The 22,812-nt window shown below is 34.9% G+C and overlaps 2 protein-coding genes across 2 annotated transcripts in view; both read left to right on the forward strand.

Moving 5' to 3' along the window:
* Positions 1-22,812, forward strand: part of LOC106085877 (cGMP-specific 3',5'-cyclic phosphodiesterase) — a 377,334-nt gene that overhangs the window by 218,289 nt on the left and 136,233 nt on the right. The gene's annotated exons all lie outside the window — the stretch shown is intronic.
* Positions 17,169-18,092, forward strand: LOC131994678 (uncharacterized). The gene has a single exon (XM_059361482.1). The coding sequence runs from the start codon at positions 17,169-17,171 to the stop codon at positions 18,090-18,092; it is 924 nt and encodes a 307-aa protein (XP_059217465.1).

The raw sequence follows: 22,812 nt of genomic DNA on the forward strand, positions 1-22,812 counted from the left end.
AGGGGTCTGAAGGCCATAAAAGCTTTATTTTTTATCCGATTTCGCTGAAATTTTATATAGTGCGCAGTTTTAAGCCTCTCAACATCCGCGGTACGGTACAGATCGGACTATATTTAGATATAGCTGTCATATAGACCAATCTGCCGATAGGGGACTGAAGCCCATAAAAGCTTTATTTCTTACCCGATTTTGCTGTAATTTGAAACAGCGAGTTTTTCTCAGCCTCTCGATATCCGACCTTAATATGGTTCAGATCGGTTTATAATTGGATATATCTGCCAAAAAGACCAATATTTTAATCTAAAAAATTGAATTGTGGCATATCTGTTAGACCACTCTATATCCGAGCCGAATTTCGGTGCTTAAGTTATCCAATTTTCACTGGATTTTGACAAAATGGGGTTTACATATATACCCGAGGTGGTGGGTATCCAAAGTTCGGCCCGGCCGAACTTAATGCCTTTTTACTTGTTTGAAAATCAATTTAACTAATTTATGTACATTTTTAGCAGAATTCGTGGTTGTGGATTCTTGAAATACGGCCTTACTTAACAATAGACGGGATGCTTACAAGTTACTTGTTCTAGAACAATATTAATATGCTTTTACATGTCGTGAAAGTTGAATTGAGAAATCCCAAACATACTTTCTGTTATGAAGAATGTACAAAGATGTAATAAATATAATTGAATAATTCTCACAGGATTACTTTTTGTTTTGGTTTTAAAAATACATAAATTTTTGATGGCAGCTAATGCATTTCATAGTCACGAATCTGTGTTAAGTAGATGTGGGAAATCTTAAAACAGGCGTGCAAAGTTCTTAAGAACCCTGGAATATATGTAACATGGTATGAATTAATAGAAGGAGCATTAATAAACTTTTTGTATATTAGGGTGGTGTGAAACTTATTCAATAGATTATATGGAAATCATCTTTATATGAGAACAAAATCATCAAAAAGTGCATTTCTTTTGCAAATTAGTCTTGAATTTCTTTTTTGATATTAAAAAGCATAGACTATCACATATACTGTTTTCGCATCCCTCCTCCTCCTTCCCCTTAAAACAAATAACAGCACCTTAAATATTTCCTCTAAAGTCACTTGACATTGTTTTTTTCCCTCCGTTGTTGAGGCATGACCATAAGATGAGCAACAACTTGGCGCATCCGGCAACAAAACAATGTGGCTGAACTTGAGTATCGGGAACAATGCACACATTAACGATATGACTTTTTTTTTTAATAACCATCTAGGGTGGAATTCAATGGGCGCCCATACCTACACACCGTTCTTTGCCACGTATGTACAGTCCTTGTTTGAGCCACAAAGGGACACTTTGAATGTGTCATTGTCTAGCGAACGTGTATGCGTTTTATTTACCTCGTTCGCCCATGATTCATGGATACGAGCAGCAGTCGCGCATTAACATTCAGATTCTCAGTACGTTTGAATGGCAAGGATCTCGTCGTTCCTTCTTCCTATGGGTGTTTGTTTCATGTCGCAAAACAAAAGAACGCCAACATAAAATGCCCTTCGCTTTTTTTGTCTCTAAGTGGTGTGTCCTTCTTCTTTCTTATTTTCAATCTGGGTATGCGTTGGTGTGTGTATATGTGGGTAATGTATGAGCAATTTTAGATTTTTTGAATTGAAAAGTAACAGCAGCAAAACGGAAGACATTTCCATAGCATGTGTTATAAAAAGGTTGAAAAAATGGATATTAAGGTCAGTTATGTGACAATAAAAAAATAGTCAAGTAAAAAAAAAAGGGAAACCTAGAGTGAATAGAAATAAAAATCCAAAATTGAAATTAAAACAAACCAGTAAGGAAGGGCAAAAGTCGGGCAGTGCCGACTGTATAATATCCTACACCTACCCTATAAGTACAATGTGAGACCTATATCCAATTCCGAACCAATTTTGATGGACCTCGGCGAGCAACCATGTTCAAACTGTAAAAACAATGGTTGACAAATGACAACATTATGTGCAAGTAACCCAAAATCTGACGAACGTGTATATGGGAGCTATATCTAATTCTGAACCGATTCCGAGCAAACTTCTTAGATAATGTGATAGTCGTCGAGGAAAGCGTTGTGCAAAATTTTGACAAGATTGGTCAAACAATGCGCTTGCAGTGGCTCTTGGGGTGGAAATCTGGCGATATACATATATGACAGCTATATCCAAATGTGAACCGATTTCCATGAAATTCACCAGCAACATTGAAAGTCAAGAGAAAATCCCTCCTGCCGAACTTCGAGAAAATCGGTTAAAAAAAGACCATTTTATTGCATATATATGAGAGCTATATCTACATCTGAGGCAACCGTAGCGCAGAGGTTAGCATATCCGCCTATGACGCTGAACGCCTGGGTTCGAGAGAGACCATCAAAAAAAAATGTTCAGCAGTGGTTTCCCCCCCCCCCCTAATGCTGGCAACATTTGTGAGGTACTATGCCATGTAAAACTTCTCTCTAAAGAGGTGTCGCACTGCAGCACGCCGTTCGGACTCGGCTATAAAAAGGAGGCACCTTATTATTGAGCTTAAAATTGAATCGGAATGCACTCATTGATATGTGAGAAGTTTGCCCCTATTCGTTAGTGGAATGTTCATGGGCAAAATTTGAATTTTTTTGCATTTGCATATCTACATCTGAACCGACTTCGAGCAAACTCCTCAGATACTGTGGTAGTCGTCGGGGAAAGCATTTTGCAAAATTTCGGCAAGATGGGTCAATAAATGCGCTTGCTATAACTCTAGAAGTTAAAATCGGGCGATATATTTATATATGAGAGCTATATCTAAATCTTAACCGATTTTCATGAAATTCACCAGCAAGGTTGACAGTCGTAAAAAAATCCTTCCTGCCAAATTTCGTGAGAATCGGTTAACAAATGACAATTTTATTGCATTATTACTGCAAATCGGACGAACATATATATGAGAGCTATATCTAAATCTGAACCGATTTTGACCAAACTCTATTTATATTGTGGAAGTCATCGAGGAAAGCGTTGTGCAATATTTTGGCAAGATTGGTCAATAAATGTGCTTGCAGTGGCTCTAGGAGTTATTTCAAAGGCCCTAAAAGTGAAAATCGGGAGACACATATTTATGCATATATAGAAGCTATATCTAAATCTGAACCGATCTGCATTCAGCACTGATCAAAAGAGTCTTAGGAGGAAACTTCGTGCATGATTTCATGAGGGTCGGTTAACAAATCACCAAATTTTTAGGTAAATTCTGAAGAAAATATATGTGGGAGCTGTATCTAAATCTAAAACAATTTCGATTAAAATCGGTACACATTGGAAAAGTCATTAAAGAAGGCATTGTGCAAAATTTTGAAAAATTCTGTAAAGAGATACCCTGACCAAAGCTCTAAAAGGGAAAATGGGACGAGACATGTACCGAAGTTTCTAAGCAATCTCGAGAGTCATAAAATAATCCTTTATGCCAAATTTCGTGAGAATCTTTTAGCAAATCAATATGTTATTGCAATCTAAGTCCAAATCGGACTAACATGTGTATGGGAGCTATATAAAAATCTGAACCGATTTTTTCTAGCTTCAATAAGCGTCGTCTTTATGCCAAAAAAGTTCTCTAAGCCAAATTTGAAGACAATCGGCTGAAAATTGCGACTTTTACTTTCTACACAACTAACATAGACAGACCGACAGAAGAACGGACAGACAAACATAGCCGTATGTTTGTCAGATGAGCGTACCTAAATGGAATCAGAATGTGATTCGATTCGTATACTTACCTGTGGGTCTATCTCTCTTCTTTCTGGGTGCAAGGCATACCACATACTAAAGTAGTGGATTTGGGAATAGGTTAGGTTAAAACGAGGGTTCGAATATTAATCCGTCCCATGCTACTATGGACATACACCTAAGCCAGTAATCGGCTTGTTGTGTGCTCTTGATATTTAAAAGTAACCTCGAAAAAGAAAATTTCAGCAATTCTGTGTAGTTTACAAAATCCCTAATTGATTTTCATACCACCCCCCTTAGCTGGTTTATCTATGGTATGGTGTCCCCACCCAAGTGTCGGGGTCTGTTAGCTGCGAAAGCCGGGCAATGACATAGAAAATGCGCCAACGGCTCATCATCTTTTCCACATACCCTACACATGCTATCACTTGCCGAAGCATATGCATAAGTGAGCTCGTAGTCATGTGTGTCCTGTTGTGATAGCAATAGCTATCCTGTCCCCCTAATTGCTTCCTTTCAGTAGTAGCCTTATCTTCTCACAATCTTGATCCCCCCATAGGATCTTCGTCATCCTGTCGACCATTGTTCCACAGTGTTACATGCACATTCGTAGCCCAGGCTCTTAACTCGAACTGTGTCGACCCGCAAAACTTCGGGTTAACCAAGTTTGTTGACGCCACTTCTCTGGCCTTCACTGCAAAATTGTCTACTTTTTCATTCATGCGGATCGTGGCTTTCTCTGAGAAGGCGTTAATCTCCTTCTTACACTGAAAGTCTATTATTGACCTCAATGTCCTGGTTGTTATTGCCCTTATGGCCAGTTTACTGTCCGTAAAGATCTTCATTATCGACGTCCTAGCGTTAGCACCACACCACCTCAGGCATTCCGTGATTACCCGGATCTCCGCCTGCAGGACCATATTATGGTCAGATAGTCTAAAACAGATCTCAGTCCCTGGGTTCTCAATGTACACCCCAAGGTGCACTCTGTTCTCTAGCTTTGATCCATCCGTGTAACATGATCGTCCAGATGGCAATACTAGGGTGCCGGCAATCCAAGACTGTGCCGCTGACAGCAGTGCCTCGCACTCGATCTCAAGTGCGGTCTCAGATATCCGATGGGAAACCTCTTCCATTGCTACCAGGTTTTCTATCGTCTCCTCGATTATACCGCAATGGTATGACCTGCTCCCATCTTCTATCAATTTTCACAAAGCCTTAAGTCTCATAGCCGTAATGGCTGTGTGTATGATATGTAGAATAAAATTACAACTAAATTTATTTTGTAAAAATTTTTAGCAAAATCCATGGTGGTTGCGGCTCGGCCGAACTTAGCACGCTTTTACTTGTCTTAGAATTTTTTTTGTTTTGAATCTCTGTTCCCTAAGGAATTGTTTAGATTAACAAAATTTTAATTCTGCAGAATACAGACTTTAAGTACGTTATTTACGATTTTGCAATGATATCTGAGACATGTGGAAAACACCACGAATACCGGGAGTCAGGGTATATGACTCAGTCTAGCTCAAATAATTGATTGTTTCGGTAAATAAAAATTAATATAAAATCTTAAACTTTTTACAATTTAAAATGAATTTCCTCATTTAATTATTTTGTCATTATCACCAACTAAGTTAGTATGATCCTCCAGGCAACTACACTAACTATAATTTCTGCCATACATCTAAATACCTCATATAACCATGAGAACAGCGGTAAACGACTTTCATCGTCCTTTTAATTATGGGCCATAATTGCTTTACGTGTCCTTAGTCAACATGCATTTATGTAATCCAACCAACTTGACACACATAAATGTGATTACAAACACTTTTTAAGACTTGATTTTGGACACTCTGTGCAAAAGTGGAACAAAATGAAGGGAAAATTAAATTTTAGCAAAACTGCTGGAAGCCAACAAGGAAAACTTTGTACTGAACTTTACAAAATATCCCCCCAAATTAGATTAATGTTTTTTTTATCCAATTTGACCACAAAACCAAAAAAAAAAAGAGATGGGCAAAATGTCCAATCAGTGTAAGCAAACATCAAAACTCGATAAATACACAGAAAAATGTAGAACTCTCCCTTTTACGCCACCCACTCAATGTCTCTCTTGGAACCTTTAGCTGGTCGCATGAAATATCCTTCAAGGCTTTGCGTCATTTAGCCGCATTCGTTGCGCCATCATAAACAATGCATAGCAGAGCAATACTCCCACAGACATGAGGGGATAGTGTTGTTGGGTAATTTCCCTTTGAATCATTTCACCCCCAGCAGCTGTGGCTGGGCATGCATATTTGTGTGTGTGTGTGCAGCTTTGTCAGTGTGCACACATGTCGCTAACATGACACCATAACTTAAGAAGGTCCTGTTCGAGTAAACAAACAAAGCACTCGATGTAGCTCATGGACACAATGCGTTGGGGCAATATTGGCTCAATGGATGTCACACAACGCCGCCAAGTTAACAGACCCATAAATTAAGATATTCCAACTAAATTTATGTTTATATAAAACCATGCATAAGCAACAATTTTAGTTTCGAGTTTCGAACACACACCGACTTAGGGGCCATTCATTTTAAGTGACTTTGACATTGCTTTTCGCTAGTGTGAGCTATGAATGCGTTTTCAAAATGCATTTGAAATGATTTGAATGGCCCTCTAAGTTCAATCGATTACCTTAAGTGGATTTTTCGATCAAGGGGGAGATACATACGAGGTCTGCTCAAAAAATAATCGTAATTTTAAAATTTTCCAAAAATCGAACATACGTAACTCACGAAATTTGAAAATGACGGTTGTGTAAGCTGTGTTTTTTCACAGCACTGAAGTCATATCGAAGTTAATGGCATCAACTAGGGGTAATTGGCTATTAGTTACCTTAATGATTTTATTAAACACACACAAATTTTAGTTCAGTAAGAAAGTGTGTTTTGGAATTTTTCGACTTGCAATGTTTCAGTCAGGGTATATTAATACCCCCTCCCGCTGGATAGGGTGATGCCAATTTAATCATTTCGTGAGTAAAATCTTGAGAAATAGAAATGCACTGTAAAAATTTCGACCAAGAGTGTCGAGATGCTACTGAAGCCAAGAATGCAAATAATGCAAGAATGCAACCCTGCAAACAGTAGTAACGCCCCACATGAAGAAGAGGTATCGGGAGAAAGGGAGAGAGGAGAAACCTCTATTCCGCAGAAAGAAAAAGGACATGGAAAGACGTAAGTGTGAGCGAATTGAGATGTACAGGAGTCAGAATGAAGTCCGGAAATTCTATCAACGAATTAAACATCAAATCGATGGCTTTGGTACACGCACATCCACCTGTAGAGACAAAGAAGGAAATCTGGTAACTGACACAGAGATAACATGCTGAGAATATGGAATGAACATTTTATCCAACTGATAGTGTCCGACGTAGGCGGCGAAGAGGATACCGCAGAACAAATTCCGATGTTGGTATAGAATGTTTCCCTACTAGTCAGAATGCTGACGATCCAATCATCGGGTATGGGTCCTTCAAGCCAGAATGCGCAGATAAACTTATGCATACGCCTTATCAGCGTGTCGCCTCCGGTCTTAAATAGTTCAGTAGGTAACCCATCGGCTCCTGCTGCCTTCTTGTACTTCAGTCGGGTCCTAGCTACTGAAGTACAACAAGGCAGCAGGAGCCGTTGGATTACCTGCTGAACTATTTAAGACCAGAGGCGACACGCTGATAAGGCGTATGCATCAGCTTATCTGCGCATTCTTGCTTGAAGGACCCATACCCGATGATTGGAACGTCAGCATACTATGTTCCGTACACAAGAAAGGACAAGACGGAATGTGCCAACTACAGTGGAATAAGTCTCCTCCCCATCGCATACAAGATACTCTCGAGCGTACTGTGTGAAAGATTAAAACCTAAAGTCAATGAGATAATTGGGCCCTATCAATGCGGCTTTAGACCTGGTAAATCCACCTTAGACCAGATATTCAAACTGCGCCAAATCCTGGAAAAGAAACGAGGAGGACAAGCCAATAACTACCATCACTTTGTTGACTACAAGGCCACTTTCGATATTCCTTTACGTTCAAAGATATTTCAAACTATTGCTGTGTTTGGTATCCCTGCAAAATTAAAAAGACTCTGCAGGATGACACTTGCTGATGCGCGTTTCTCCGTAAGAATAGGAAAGAATTTCAAGGAGACAGCCTATCCTGTGGTCTCTTTACTATCCTGTTGGAGAAGATTATACGGGATGCAGATGTGAATAGATATGGCACACTAATCACAAGAGAACACATGCTAATCGCCTATGCCGACGATATCAATATCATAGGTCAGTCATCGGTAGTAGTTACTGCTGCCTTTGAAAGAATCGAAAGAGAGTCAGTGAAAATGGGTCTTTCAGTAAATGAAGATAAGACGAAATGAATGGTTTCAACACTCAAAAAGCCTTGCACAACCGAGCAGATAAAGAAAATGGAGAATGTTGGGAACCACAACTTTAAGTCAGTCAGTAACTTTATCTACCTCGGCACCGCCGTAACCGAAACGAATGACACCAGTTTTGAGATTAAGCGAAGAATAATACTGACAAACAGATGCTACTTTGGACTAAGTAAGCAGTTTAGAAATAAGGCCACCTCTCGACAGACGAAGATTACACTATAGAAGGCACTGATACTACCCGTGCTGTTATATGGTTCTGAAGCATGGGTACTTGTGAAAGCAGATGAGGCAGTGCTTGGAGTATTTGAAAGAAAAAAATTCTTCGTAAAATATACGGACCAGTTTGCGTTAATGGAGAATCTAGGCGACGCATGAACCACGTGCTGTATGAGCTGTATGACGACTATAGCATAGGTAGACTTCAAAATAAGTAGGATAAGTTGGTATATACAAATTCACATTAATTACTTCTTAATTACTTCTTTATTACTTCTTAATTACTTTTTAATGGGATCCTCATCATGTTGTTATAAAACTGTCATTGATATGGAAATTATGTAGCCCTTTTTTGTTAGGGGATCCTCATTGTACATTGATATCTATGCTATGTCACCCTTTCTTGTTGAATTTGGTATATACAAATTCATATTAATTACTTCTTAATTACTTCTTTATTACTTCTTAATTACTTTTTTAATGGGATCCTCATCATGTTGTTATAAAACTGTCATTGATATGGAAATTATGTAGCCCTTTTTTGTTAGGGGATCCTCATTGTACATTGATATCTATGCTATGTCACCCTTTCTTGTTGAATTTGGTATATACAAATTCATATTAATTACTTCTTAATTACTTCTTTATTACTTCTTAATTACTTTTTTAATGGGATCCTCATCATGTTGTTATAAAACTGTCATTGATATGGAAATTATGTAGCCCTTTTTTGTTAGGGGATCCTCATTGTACATTGATATCTATGCTATGTCACCCTTTCTTGTTGTGGGATCCTCATTATGTTGTTATAAAACTGTCATTGATATGGAAATTATGTAGCCCTTTTTTGTTAGGGGATCCTCATTGTACATTGATATCTATGCTATGTCACCCTTTCTTGTTGTGGGATCCTCATTATGTTGTTATAAAACTGTCATTGATATGGAAATTATGTAGCCCTTTTTTGTTTGGGGATCCTCATTGTACATTGATCTCTATGCTATGTCACCCTTTCTTGTTGTGGGATCCTCATTATGTTGTTATAAAACTGTCATTGATATGGAAATTATGTAGCCCTTTTTTGTTAGGGGATCCTTATTGTACATTGATCTCTATGTATGCTAGGGAGGGTTCGGCCTAGCCCTTTTTGTTGTGGGATCCTCATCATGTTGTTATAAAACTGTCATTGATATGGAAACTATGTAGCTCTTTTTTGTAAGGGGAATGGGGGATTCGAACTTGTGTAAGCTGCTTTTTGGATTAGGAATTTGGGATCCAACGTTTTTAATTGTGGGTGCTATTATTAGGGATGGTGTTGATTTAACTGATAAGTGGGATTGAAACTATTTGGTTAGTCAATTAAGGAGTTATAAAAATTCATTGAGTGTGACCCTCACTATATGTTATGAAGGCTGTGGGTCTTGCTCATTTGGGATTGGGATATTAGAGATTGATGGCGGTAACTGATAAGTGGGATTGATACTTTTTTGGGTCGTAAATCATGGTGTTATAAAAATGTCATTGATATGGAAGCTATGTAACCCTTTGTTTATTGTGGGATTCATCGTCATTATATATTGGTTTTCATTGTGCTTCTATAAAAGTGTGAGAAGAAAGCCACATCTTGAATAGTATTGAAAGTGCAAACTTAGCGTCATGTCTGATAATTTGGAATTGATAAGTAAATTTAATAACAAAAATCTAAAACCAATTTTAAATGTGAAGGATATGGTACTGCATCATGAATACGTTATTGATGGTTGTTATCGGACCACAACCAAATACGGAGATGCGGTAGTGCTGAGCTTGGAGGGACATACGTTATATTTGCCTAAACGTTTTAATTCTTTGGATGATATAACCATACGATGCATCAACGAAGGATCCTTTTCTATTTCCAAACAGCCTTTATTAGATGATGAGGATAAATCCCTGAGCAGATTGGAACTGAAGCAGCAAATAACTGCAAGCGCCTTTTACAGTCCATATTTAAATGTTTAAAATACCTTTTATAAATATCGAGAATAATTTTAAGAAAAGTAAATAAAAATAATAAATTAAAACAACATAGTCTTTTTATTTGTTTATTTAACATTTTATTTCATCATATATTATTTCATCAAAAGAATTGATTGCATTACTTTCAATAAATACAAACATTTTATATAAATTATTAACAGCACACTTAAACTTTTGATCCTTATGAATTGGGCAATTAGTGAAATAATTTCTCATTTTTCTGAAACTTGTTTTATATTCTATGTTTACAATATTTGTACTTAGATATTTTTCTAAAAATTCCTTTTTAATTTGTCCAATCACCAAAACGTAATTGTAACTGTTCAATGGAGATAAAATATCCCCAACGCAGTTGTAATTTATTTTTCCATCAGACCAGTCCAAGCCGTGTACGTACTTCTTACAGTATGCGTTTTTTCTTCTTCCCTCCTTCAGTAGTTCTCTGCTGTCGAAAGGAGACCTAAACAAACAATAGTTTGGTACTATTGAAAACCCACTCATATAGGCAAATTCTTTAATATATATACTATTATCATTTCCATGACAATATTGAAAATCAACCAGTACAAAATTGGGTAGATTAAAATTTGACATTTCGGTGGAAGGTTTGAAAAAGACTAAATCTCAAGAATCTCAACATGCCCTTATATTCGAAAAATTATTGGGAGAAGGCGTTAGTATATTTTAAAACGTCACTAAGAATGGATCAGGAAAGTAAAAAGGAAAACTCACATTTCCAAACTCGTGAAGTTGTTTTCGAGATGGAATATTTCGTCGACCTGAATTTGAAAGTAACTTGCGGCTTTTCTATCATGCTTTTCGAACCTATAATATGGTTACAGAAAAGGAAAAACTATATTGGACTGACACGGGAATTGTGGCTACATCTAATTACGTACAGAGCCTACATTCAAGCTTGTTTGGATCAATATGATTTTTTCCTTGACTCATTTAAATTGTTGGATGACCAAAGAAATGAACACATTCAATTGGATTTTGTGAATAAAAATGGCAGATCATATCTTGTTTTAATTCAAGGCAAAAACAAAATAAAACTGGATAGCGAGGCCTGGAGGTCTATATGCCGGAATGGCATATTTCTAACATCTTTCATTTGCTGGAACAATATATTGAGGAAACAAATTGCTCATTTCTACTACAATTACTACATACCAACATGCGCAGCACTAAAAAAGACAAATGTTCTGGTTTCTGAAATACCTGGGTTCAATGAGCCGGACATTGAAATTGATTTGTTACGTCTGTGTTATGAGTTTAGTAAAAAAATGCCTCATATTATAAAACAAGATATTAAAATTTACAATCTAATACAAAGAATGGAAAATAAATAATATATGCATTATATTTAAATAAAAAATAAATAAAAAAAACCAAGATGTCTTTTCATTTTAATATTATTTGGGATTTTATTGTTTATATTGGAGTAAAAATTTTAAACATAAGTGACCACAATTAAAAGAATCAAAATTTTGTTTTCTATTATAATTGTATTTTATATCGCTACCTAAATATTTTATTATTTCTATTGGTGGTTGAAGATTTCCAAAACTATCAAAGTATTCCACTTGGTCTCCATTTTTATAATAAGCTACCCAATGAGTTCCAGATCCTTTATATGAATCAAGGTTTACTATTCCACATTCGTTATGGAGAACATTTTTTGGAAGTTTATCTCTCATAAAAACTCCTCTAAAATTTGAAATATGTTTTCGTGCAAATAATTTTATATCTAAATCAGTTAGAGGTCGATTGGGTAGCTGCTTCAAAAGTTTTTTGAAATGTTACTCTTATTACATATGATTCCCATTCCATTTTTAAATGGTTTAAGGTATAATCCCTTTCCCATTGCTATGGACTCCATACTTTTGTTGTGTCTGATGTTTTCTTCCAGTTGCTTTTTAGCATTATTCGCTGAGCTAACTAACTTGGCTATTGAAGATACACCTGAAGTTAGTCCACCTAAAGCGCCGAGTGCTGTTATAATTGGTACTAATGGCAAAAACCCACCAATTTTGGGTACTCTTATAACTCTTGGGATAATTACATCTCCTTTATTCTTTTTAAGCATTTTATGAATAGCTTTCCTTGCTATTTTAATGGCGGAGCTAATGTCTTGGGGTTTTTCTTTCCTTAAAATTGTTGTCGTTTTCTTTATTGCGTTCGAAAAAGTTTTTTGTCCTGCCGCTTTCTTATATTTTTTCTTCTCCACACCCATACCAAATTTGACTTTAGCCTTCATCGCGTTGGTGACCAAATACGAGTTAATTTTTTCTCCTAAAGTACTATCGTTTGCTTTAAACCGTTCCCATGCCCTTTCAGCTAGCTCTCGATCAGCTTTATTTCGTTCTTCTATATCACTGGTTTTCGAATACGCTATATCATGAGTTTTACATGCGGCGTCAAGACCATTTATGCCTTTGTCTCCTCGTTTCAAACGTTTCTCGAGCTTAGTACCAGGTCCGCAGAATTGATATCCAGGTAAATGAAGTTCGAAAGGTAGGGAATTAATAAATCTGTTTAATAGTCCTCTTCCTTGAATGGATCTTTTGCGACTAACTTTATTTTGATTGAATATGAGCATTTTATACTTGTCGGGTTTTTTTTTCTACAATAAATAAATTGGTTAAGCAAAAAATTTAGTTAGTTAACAAAATGCGATTAGTTAAGCAAGATACAAAAATTAATGTGCGAAATTTAGACTTCGTTCATAATCATCCAAAAACTATAAAGCACAGCTGTCTACTACCGAATTCCATAAGGGCTTTAATAGTGGGACCATCGAATTGTGGAAAGACTAACGTTATGGTTAGTTTAATTGAAAGCCCTAACGGATTAAAATTTGAGAATATTTATTTATACTCAAAATCTTTATATCAACCCAAGTACGAGTATCTAAGACAACTTATAACACCTATAAAGGGAATGGGATATTTTACATTTAATAATAATGAGAAGGTTATTTCATCAGACATGGCGAAACCTAACTCAATTATGATATTTGATGATGTTGCGTGTGAAAAGCAGAATAACATGAGAGACTATTTTACTATGGGGCGACATAAAAATATTGATTCATTTTATTTATGTCAAACATATACGCATATACCTAAACATTTGGTTCGTGACAATGCAAATTTTATAATTATGTTCAAGCAGGATGGAATGAATATGAAACACATTTATAATGATCATGTGAGAGGTGATATGACGTTCCAAGAATTTGAGAGGATTTGTCAGGAATGTTGGCAAGATAAATATGGATTTTTAATAATAAATAAGGATAATGAAATCACATGTGGCCGATATAGAAAAGGGTTTGATACATACATTTACATTTAGTAATAAATATATTTCCGATTGATGAAGACGTAAGCTTGTAAAATTAACTCCAAAACCACAAATATATCTAGACAGAGAGCAAAGCTATACAAAAAAAAAAATTAAGATGAATACCAATCTTTTAAAGGAATTGGTTAAAACTAGAAAAATTTTAAAAAGAAAATTTCAAAGCATAAAATTGGGTGAAGAGGAGACTTTGCAGGATTTGCGTCGCACATTCGATCCAGTCACACAACCAATTAATAAAATATTGAAACTATCTAAAGACAAAATTAAACAATCAAATGCAAAGGCTGAAAATACCGATTTTAATGAAGAAAATAAGAAGTTAAAAACTAAACTTGATAATGGAAAGGAAGATATTGATGATGCCATAGAGGACGGTAATGATGGCGAAGAGGAAGAGGAATTCTTTTCCCAGTCAGAAGACGAAGATGGTGTGGACTTATCAAAATTACATAGAGATAAAAAACTAGACACAGTTTTTGGACCACATAAAGATTCGAATGGAGTTTGGAAATTTGGAGATTCCATAATAGATATTAACGAAGATAAAATCATTGTTGGAAATCATTCATGGGCGTATACGCCGGGCTTATTTCAGTTGCTTTTTTATAGAAAGCCACACAACTATGATGCATTGGAATTGGATATATATAAAAAAATATTAATAGATACAAACGCACATAAGAGGAATTATAATCCGAACGAGCGGATTAAAGGGAATAAGGGTTATAAATACAAAAACATTATTCAAAAGCTGTTTGACACTACTTACATAGGTAAAGGATTAATGACTACAATTTCAGAAAAATCCAACTATATATACTGGGACGATCCCAATGAGCTAGTAGATCGTCTTAAGCTCCTAATAGCATCAAAACAAGCTGGTCATACGAATCAAAACAATGAAATTATTTCTATTATTGAAGAACTCAAGGAAGCGGATATAATATATTGACAATAGTAAACCTCAATTAATCATAAAATGAGTGTCGATAAGTTCGGTCATTTTTCAAATTCAACACATTATAAAAAAAATGTTTCAAAAATATTTGGAATTTTTATTGACAGGCATAATAACATCGATATCCAATATAAAAAAATTAAAAATTTGGATCCTCCGGCGGAGGATACAGACGCAGTCAACAAAGCTTATCTTCAAAAACAAATCTACCACTCTAGAGACATTTTAAAAAGAGATTTAAATATTGAAGTTAACAACATTCGACAGGAAATAACACAAATGAAGATAAGTCTGAGTCAGTTATTTGAATTAATTTCTACTATGCCTGAAAACCCTACCATTATCTACAATAATCATAACTAAGCTATGGAAAAAAGAGACGTTGTTAACGAAATTCACACCCAAGCTCGTAAAAACTTTCCACGTCGCAGAGTTATTATGAGGGGTATTGATGACCTCTGGCAAGCTGATTTAGTCGAAATGGGAAACTATTCCACAATAAACAAAGGTTATAAATTTCTATTGACTGTAATAGACACATTTTCCAAATATGCTTGGGCAGAAGCAACTAAATCGAAAAAGGCTTGTGATGTTTCAAAAGCGTTTCAAAAAATTCTTAGTATGGGGAGGATACCAAAAAATTTACAAACAGATGATGGAAAAGAATTTTTTAATTCAGACTTTGAAAAACTTATGGAAAAGTATTCAATTAATCACTACTCAACCTATAGCGTAATTAAGGCGTCGATTGTGGAACGTTTTAATCGAACATTAAAATCGCAAATGTTTCGAGAATTTTCTTTTAATGGCACGTACCATTGGATCGATATGTATAAAGCTTTAATAGATAAATATAATCGACAAAAACATAGAACAATAAAAATGGCTCCAGTCGAAGTAAATTCCAAAAATGAACAAAATCTATTAAAAACCGTATATAGTCACATGAAAATACATAAAATCTCCCAATATCATTTGGGAGACTACGTCCGCATAAGTAAATATAAGAGCATATTTGAAAAAGGATATACTCCAAATTTTAGTACAGAGATTTTTCGTATAAGACGTATACAAAACACAAACCCCACCACATATCTACTTGAAGACTACCAGGGAAATCCCATAAAAGGAGCTTTTTATAAGGAAGAGATTTTACTCACAAAACACCCTGATGTATATCTCGTTGAGAAGATTTTAAAAACAAAGGGAGAAATGGCTTATGTTAAATGGTTAGGATTTTCTAATGAACATAACTCTTGGATAAATAAAAATGAAATATTATAATTTTTTTTTTTTTTTTGTTTTGAATGAACAAATAAATAAAAACTAATGAAACTAAAAACGTGTTTCCATTCATCAATTACTCATCATCATGTCAATTACGTTAGCATTAACCGGGAGATCTCCAATTTTGACTGCTTCGTACTTTCCTCCCATTCAATTAAATGACGATTACGAATGTGCTTTAGTTGACTTTCATTCATATAATACAATCCCTAACATTGATTATGATAATAATTTGTTTCATATTGGTGATAGTGTTATTGAAATTCCAGTTGGATCGTACGAACTCGAAGATATTGTAGACTTTATAAAAAGCGCTTATAGAAAGGAGAACGCGCTTAATACTCTGGATATAGAAGCAAATAACAATACACTTCAAATCGAAATTTTTTCTTCGGAACATGTTATAAATTTCCATCAAGATCGGTCTATTGGTCCGTTGTTTGGATTTGAAGATCGAGTTTTAGTCCCTAACATAAAGCATACGTCTCACATGCCAGTAAACATCATGAAAGTAAATGCAATTCAAATTTGTTGTAATATTACAACTGGAGCATATATGAATAATTCTCCAGCACATATTATCCATGAGTTCGCAATAAACGTGTCTCCAGGATATAAATTAGACGAAATTCCCAGGAACCTTATTTATTTACCAGTAAACGTTAACGAAATAAGTCGCATAAAAGTTTGGATTGTTGATCAAGAAACGCGTCTGATTAATTTTAGAGGGGAAGAAATAACACTTCGATTACATCTTAAACCTAAATCAAAATGATTATTTTTAATAAATATAATAATAAAATGACCAAACATAACATTCCGATTCGAGCTGTCAACAATAAAAGACGGCTTTTAACTCAAGAAAATAAATTGTTTTTAAAATCCTTAAAATTAAAATTAAAAAGCCATGTCTGAAATTTTAAATGTACTAGAGAAACCATACTCTGATGATAATATTGTTAAAAAGGACTATCATAGCTACGTACCATATATTCAATCCTTCAAAAATAATGACGAAATTAGAATAACAATTCAAAATCAAGATTTATATATCCTACCTAGCGAAAGCTACCTATATATAGAGGGTTCCATTACACTGGAAGATGGAAAAAGTACACTTAATGGACGATTGCGAAATAACTGTGTTGCGTATATGTTTGATGAAATTCGCTATGAAATTAATGGTGTAGAAATAGATAGAACACGATATTTGGGCATTTCAAGTACTTTAAAAAACTACATTTCAATAAATAGTATTGAAAATAATATGATGCTGAATGCTGGCTGGAGCAAAGAAACCGATTTGAACAAGCAGAAGTTCAATTTTTATGTGCCACTAAATAAGTTATTGGGATTTTCTGAGGATTTCACGAAAGTTGTTTTAAATTGTAAACATGACCTTATACTCCTACGAAGTTCCACTGATTTGAATGCCTGCTATTCAACTACCCAAACGGAAAAAGTTAAAATTAATATAACGAATATAACATGGAGAATTCCCCATGTTCATATCTCAGATGAAACGAAGCTAAAAATAATGAAAACAATTAAAGATGGAAAGACTATACCAATCACGTTTCGTAGCTGGGATTGTCATTTTAATCCTACATTTCCCGGTGCAGTCAAGTGCAATTGGAACGTTAAACTTTCTGTAAATAGGGAGAGACCACGTTTTTTAGTATTTGCATTTGAAAATAACAAAAAATTTATCCATTGTAACTTAACAAATTTCAAAGTACATTTAAATTCAGATATTTACCCATACGATGACCTTAATATAAAATTTGATGATAATCGTTATGCAGTTCTTTATGATATGTATGCAAGATTTCAACAAAGCTTTTATTTGAAGGAACCGCAACCTCTCCTGTCATGTGATGAATTCAAAGAAACCCCTATAACTGTAATTGATGTTAGTCATCAAAATGAGACAATAAAAGCCGGGCCTATTGATGTTAAAATTGAATTCGAAACCAGCCAATCCATTCCTGAAAATACGTCGGCATATTGTTTAATAATACACGATCGTTTCATCGAATACACACCTTTGACTGGAACTGTTCGAAAAATCATTTAATAAACAAACACATTTTATTGAAAATATTTTTTTTTTATTTTATTTAATTTTAATTTTCTTATCAAGTATTTAACTATTAAAATAAATAAGCCTTAAAGGTAAATTATAAAATTGTAGCTTTTTTTACATATTAAGGTAGTCAAGCAGGTCCCTTAAATCGTTATCACTATAAGATTCGATATTGTCTACATCCATTTCCGTTGTATAATCTATACTTATGCTCTGTAAGTTGTTTTCGGTTGCCATTTTATAATGGCCCCATGCATATGTATTAATTTTATCTTCCCTGATTTTTCTTTTTGTGTCTAAGGGACTTAAAACTACTTTGGTTAACTTATCCGTATAAATATTATGAAGTTTAGATCGGAATGACAACATGCTGCCAGTAGGTTTTATGCCGTTCAAAAGACATTCCTTATAATTTTCAAGAGAATAACCCTCTATGACACATTTTTTCACCCCTTTGGCCTTATTTATTTCGCTACCTTCATCTAATTTGTACGAATACATTTTCGGTCCTAGGCCAACAAATTCTGACATCAATGTACCTCCATTTTCATCTTTCATGTAACCCATTTCTTTTTTATTTTTTAGAGGAAATCCAAACGGATTATTTGCATCATAATTTGAAGTATCGAAATATTTTTCTACATCGTCTTTTATTTCTGCATAGAAATCCTCGGAAGAAATAGTGTAAATAAAGGAATCAGTATCCATATAATTTAACTGACACCTTTCACCAAATTTCTTTTTCATGTAATTATAGTGAAAATCATACATGATTAATTTTGCTATTTCTAATATACAAAATCCAACGTATATTGGCTTATCATAGATTACTTTAGTGCGGTCCATTTGAACAGCCCAAAATTCATTTGAAAATTGAGACAAACTATTAAAGTTTGGTTTGGATATAAGTCTTTCCAAACCAATTTTTTTCTTATTTGAATACTCCCATTCGGTTACAAGTTTTACGTCTTTTCTATTATCGACGTTTTCCATCGTTTTGCCGTATACCGAGTTATTCAGTAGCTTGAAAAAATCTTTTTCAAACGGATTCGTTGCTTTTTTCCTCTCATCTGTGTTAGTGTTAACAAATGGAGCAAGCCACGGTTCTTGTCTAAATTCTAAAACTCGGTGGACCTTTTTTAAAATTAAACCATTCTCAAGGCATTGCTTCAATACCAAATAATGAGTGGTATAATTTCGCTTTGGTGTAAGATCGGCAACCAGCTTTTTGTATTTAGCTCCACCGATTTTTTTATTTTCCGCAGCAAAAGGTAGATCATTATGATGATCATGTAAGTGATCTGGATAATCCAAATCAACTTCATAAATGTAACCTATGGGGGAGTCATCAACAAAGTCCAGAATTCTTTGTACATCACTAATAATTTCATTTTCCTTAAGCCATTTAAAGTCGCCACATGGGAGAAAACGCATCATAGCGGCCCCATATAGATTGTTGACATCAAAATACATAAGGAAGGTAGAAAGAAGTAATGGATTGAAATCGCTTAGGTACCTATTATTTGCTTTCGTATGTCTTCTAGAACACTGAGTTATTCCTCCTCGAATAGCATTCTTAATAAAATTGTACATATCTAAATCGGTAAACAGCTCTAAGCTTATGTTAGTGTTCCGAAGCATAGCATCAAAAGATAGACCTGGTGCTGTATAGTACTGGCATGGATCTAATTTGTGGACTTTTTTACACAAACGTCGGAAATTTTCAAAAACATCAGTAAGTAGTAGAACATCTGTTTTTAAATACAATTCCATATAGTCCTGTAAAGTACCACAATTAAATGTATGCCATACTTCTTTGGCATGCGTATAATCTTCGCTGCTACATTTTTTGTTATACAATTTGCTAAAGAAAGCCTCAATGGGAGGGAGTCGTGTTTCGGCTAGTTTATCAAACGAAGTCAGGTATTCGTAGCAAAATACCCCCTTTTTCCTCATTAAATTAAATTCCCTATCGCTTGGAAAATGTGACCTAACTGACTTCATAGTATCTCCCGCCAGATTGTTTGCTAGAGAATCTAAACTTGCCGCCATAAACCTGAGGGAATCTAAAAATCTATACTCTAAAATTTTTCCGCCACCTAAATATACTTTATGGGATAGGGCAATGTATCGCTCCTTATTTTCTGGCAGTACTGTTGTATTACCAGGAATATTTTTAAGGAGGTCTTTCACAAATAAGTGACAATCATAAGCCGAAAAGTTGTGAAAGAAAATGGGTATAAATGTTGGTACAGTATGCTCTAAATTACATTTATTATGGGCAGGTCCTCTGTATTTTCCAGTGATGTGACAGTGATCACGAACCCTATCACTACCTAATAATTTCTCACATACATGGCAGTTTTGAGCTACTTGAAAATTGAACTCCTCAGAGGGTGATAATGATGTCATAGGGGTATTTAGACTTAAATAATTTTCGTAAATAAACCTACACTCCTGATCGATGCTTTTAACAAAAACCTCGGCAGCATCTTCTCCCGTATAAATATTAAATTTGTCTAACCTATCATCAAAACTACATTTAATATTATAACTAAAAGCACATGGAATGTGCTTACTTAGGGATTTACTATTACTGTCGTTAACATTTTCAAGTACGCATTCAAAATCTGCGTAAATTGAAAATGGAACGTCCATTGTCTTTTTAGAGTTGGAAAACTCCATGAACTTGTTGGCTTCCTCAGGGAGATATGTTACAACTCTTCCACATTCTCGCTTATGATGATCCATCATGTTGGGGTTCCTGGTGTGCTGGAAACACTGGTTGCAGAAGTACAATTTATTTGCGTTTGATGTAACCTGCCTATGTAAAAGTCTGTAAAAAAAAAAAAAAAAACAGAAAAGATAAAATAAAAAAAAAAATAGTCATTTAATTAATTACACATAGTATTATTTGTTTTATTACCTTGACGTGTCTCTTACTAACACATAATGCTCTCTCTCATTATTTTCCAGCAACAACAAGTTCACGTGGGTCTCCTTTTCCATTTGGGTAATGTAGTACGGCCCAACAACATGATCTGTTTTGACTTCATATCCCAAAACATTTACACTTATATTTGGGTTGTTTTTTTCGAATATGATTATGTCTCTAAGGGCCATGGGAAAATTCAATCCATTGAAGTTGAGACTTACACCGTTTGTCAAAGTTATTATATTCTGTTTGATATCCACAGGGTACGAGGATGTTCTTGTTGGGTTTCTTGGCTTTGGTGTTGTTAAGGCTGCTACCATACACCACTTAAAGCAATATTCATCGTCATTAAGAATATTGCAGCAAGCGCGTCTATCTGCTAATTTTTTCGGTGTTTTTATATATTGGGAGCCTCTTAAAACTGTACATTTATTTATGTTAATGTAGAGTTTTTCAATATTGACTAAAGCCCATCCAGAATCTCTTTCCTGAAACTCTGACATTTTAGTTTTAATTTCCTCTACATGGCAGCTAACCACATTTTCAATAGAGTCGCTTCTTGTTATTTGCGACATTTTGGAGGTGTGATGCATAATTGTTTTTTTCCATTCATCACTGCAAAGTTTGGTATATTGTGCTTGTAATTGAAAATTAAATTTCACGCAAATATGCTCCGCTAAACTTTCCATAATAAGATTCTCTATGCAATCTATACCTCCGGAGAGAAAATTGTTAATATTCAGAGTTTCTTTAATGGTTGAATATTCATATTTAGCCAACCGATTTTTAAAATCGCTGCTGGTTTGTTTTATGAATTGAGCTCTCATCGCAATGCTATTACGTTTATGGGCATTGGTTTTCAAGTGGGTATACCACTTTCTAACGGGTACTCCAATATTGCAGCATTTACAAACTTTGTCTTGGGCAGCTCTCGATCTTGATGGTATATCTTCATTCAAATCTTGTTGTTGGGCCTGTGGTTGAATAGGTTGATTTCCTAGGAACTGCTGTTCCTGATGTTGTTGTTGTTGTTGTAGAGCAGCTCTCGAAGTCGAAGGAACATTTCCATTAAAAATATGTTGTTGGATCAGTGCTTGTTGTTCTTCTCTCTGGTTTTCTGGATGTAGTTTACTTAGAATTTGATCTAATTTATTCAAGTAGTAAGCCATCTCATCCAGATCCAAGTCATTTTCGATTTGTTCGCTTCGAGGAATATTTTGCCCGTGATGTTTAACCAGCTCTTCTTGTTGTTCTCGTTGTTGTTGTTCTTGAACTTGTTGTTGTCGTTGATGTTGTTGATGATGATGATGATGTTGTTGTTGATGATGTTGTTGTAGATGATGTTGTTGTTGATGATGTTGTTGTTGGTGATGTTGTTGTTGATGATGTTGTTGTTCATGATGTTGTTGTTGATGATGTTGTTGTTGAAAAGCGTCCGACGTTGAATGCATATTAACAAACTGGTGTTGGGCCTGTGCTTGTTTCCATTGTTTATCTTCTTTCTGCATATTTTCTTTGGATTTTCCACCGTTTTGTTGTTTCCGCACTATCTTTAGTTGGGATTTTTTTCCACCAACATTTTTTTCTTTATTGTGTGCTACTAGCATGTGGAAATTAAGCGCATGCCTACTTAATTGCACAACGCCACACACACTACACTGCCTATGTGCTTCTTTTACGTGAATTTTTAAATTCAAAACGGAGACGAAATCTTCTTGGCAAATTTCGCAAGTGTATAAAGCCATTTTTGTTTTGTTTGTTTTTTTTTTTTTTTTT

The sequence above is a fragment of the Stomoxys calcitrans genome, chromosome 2 (genome assembly GCF_963082655.1).
Source record: "Stomoxys calcitrans chromosome 2, idStoCalc2.1, whole genome shotgun sequence".
NCBI lineage: Eukaryota > Metazoa > Arthropoda > Insecta > Diptera > Muscidae > Stomoxys > Stomoxys calcitrans.

Excerpts from the sequence above, each read along its gene's own strand:
- LOC131994678 (XM_059361482.1), top strand. The coding sequence starts at position 17,169 with ATGTTTGATGAAATTCGCTATGAAATTAATGGTGTAGAAATAGATAGA.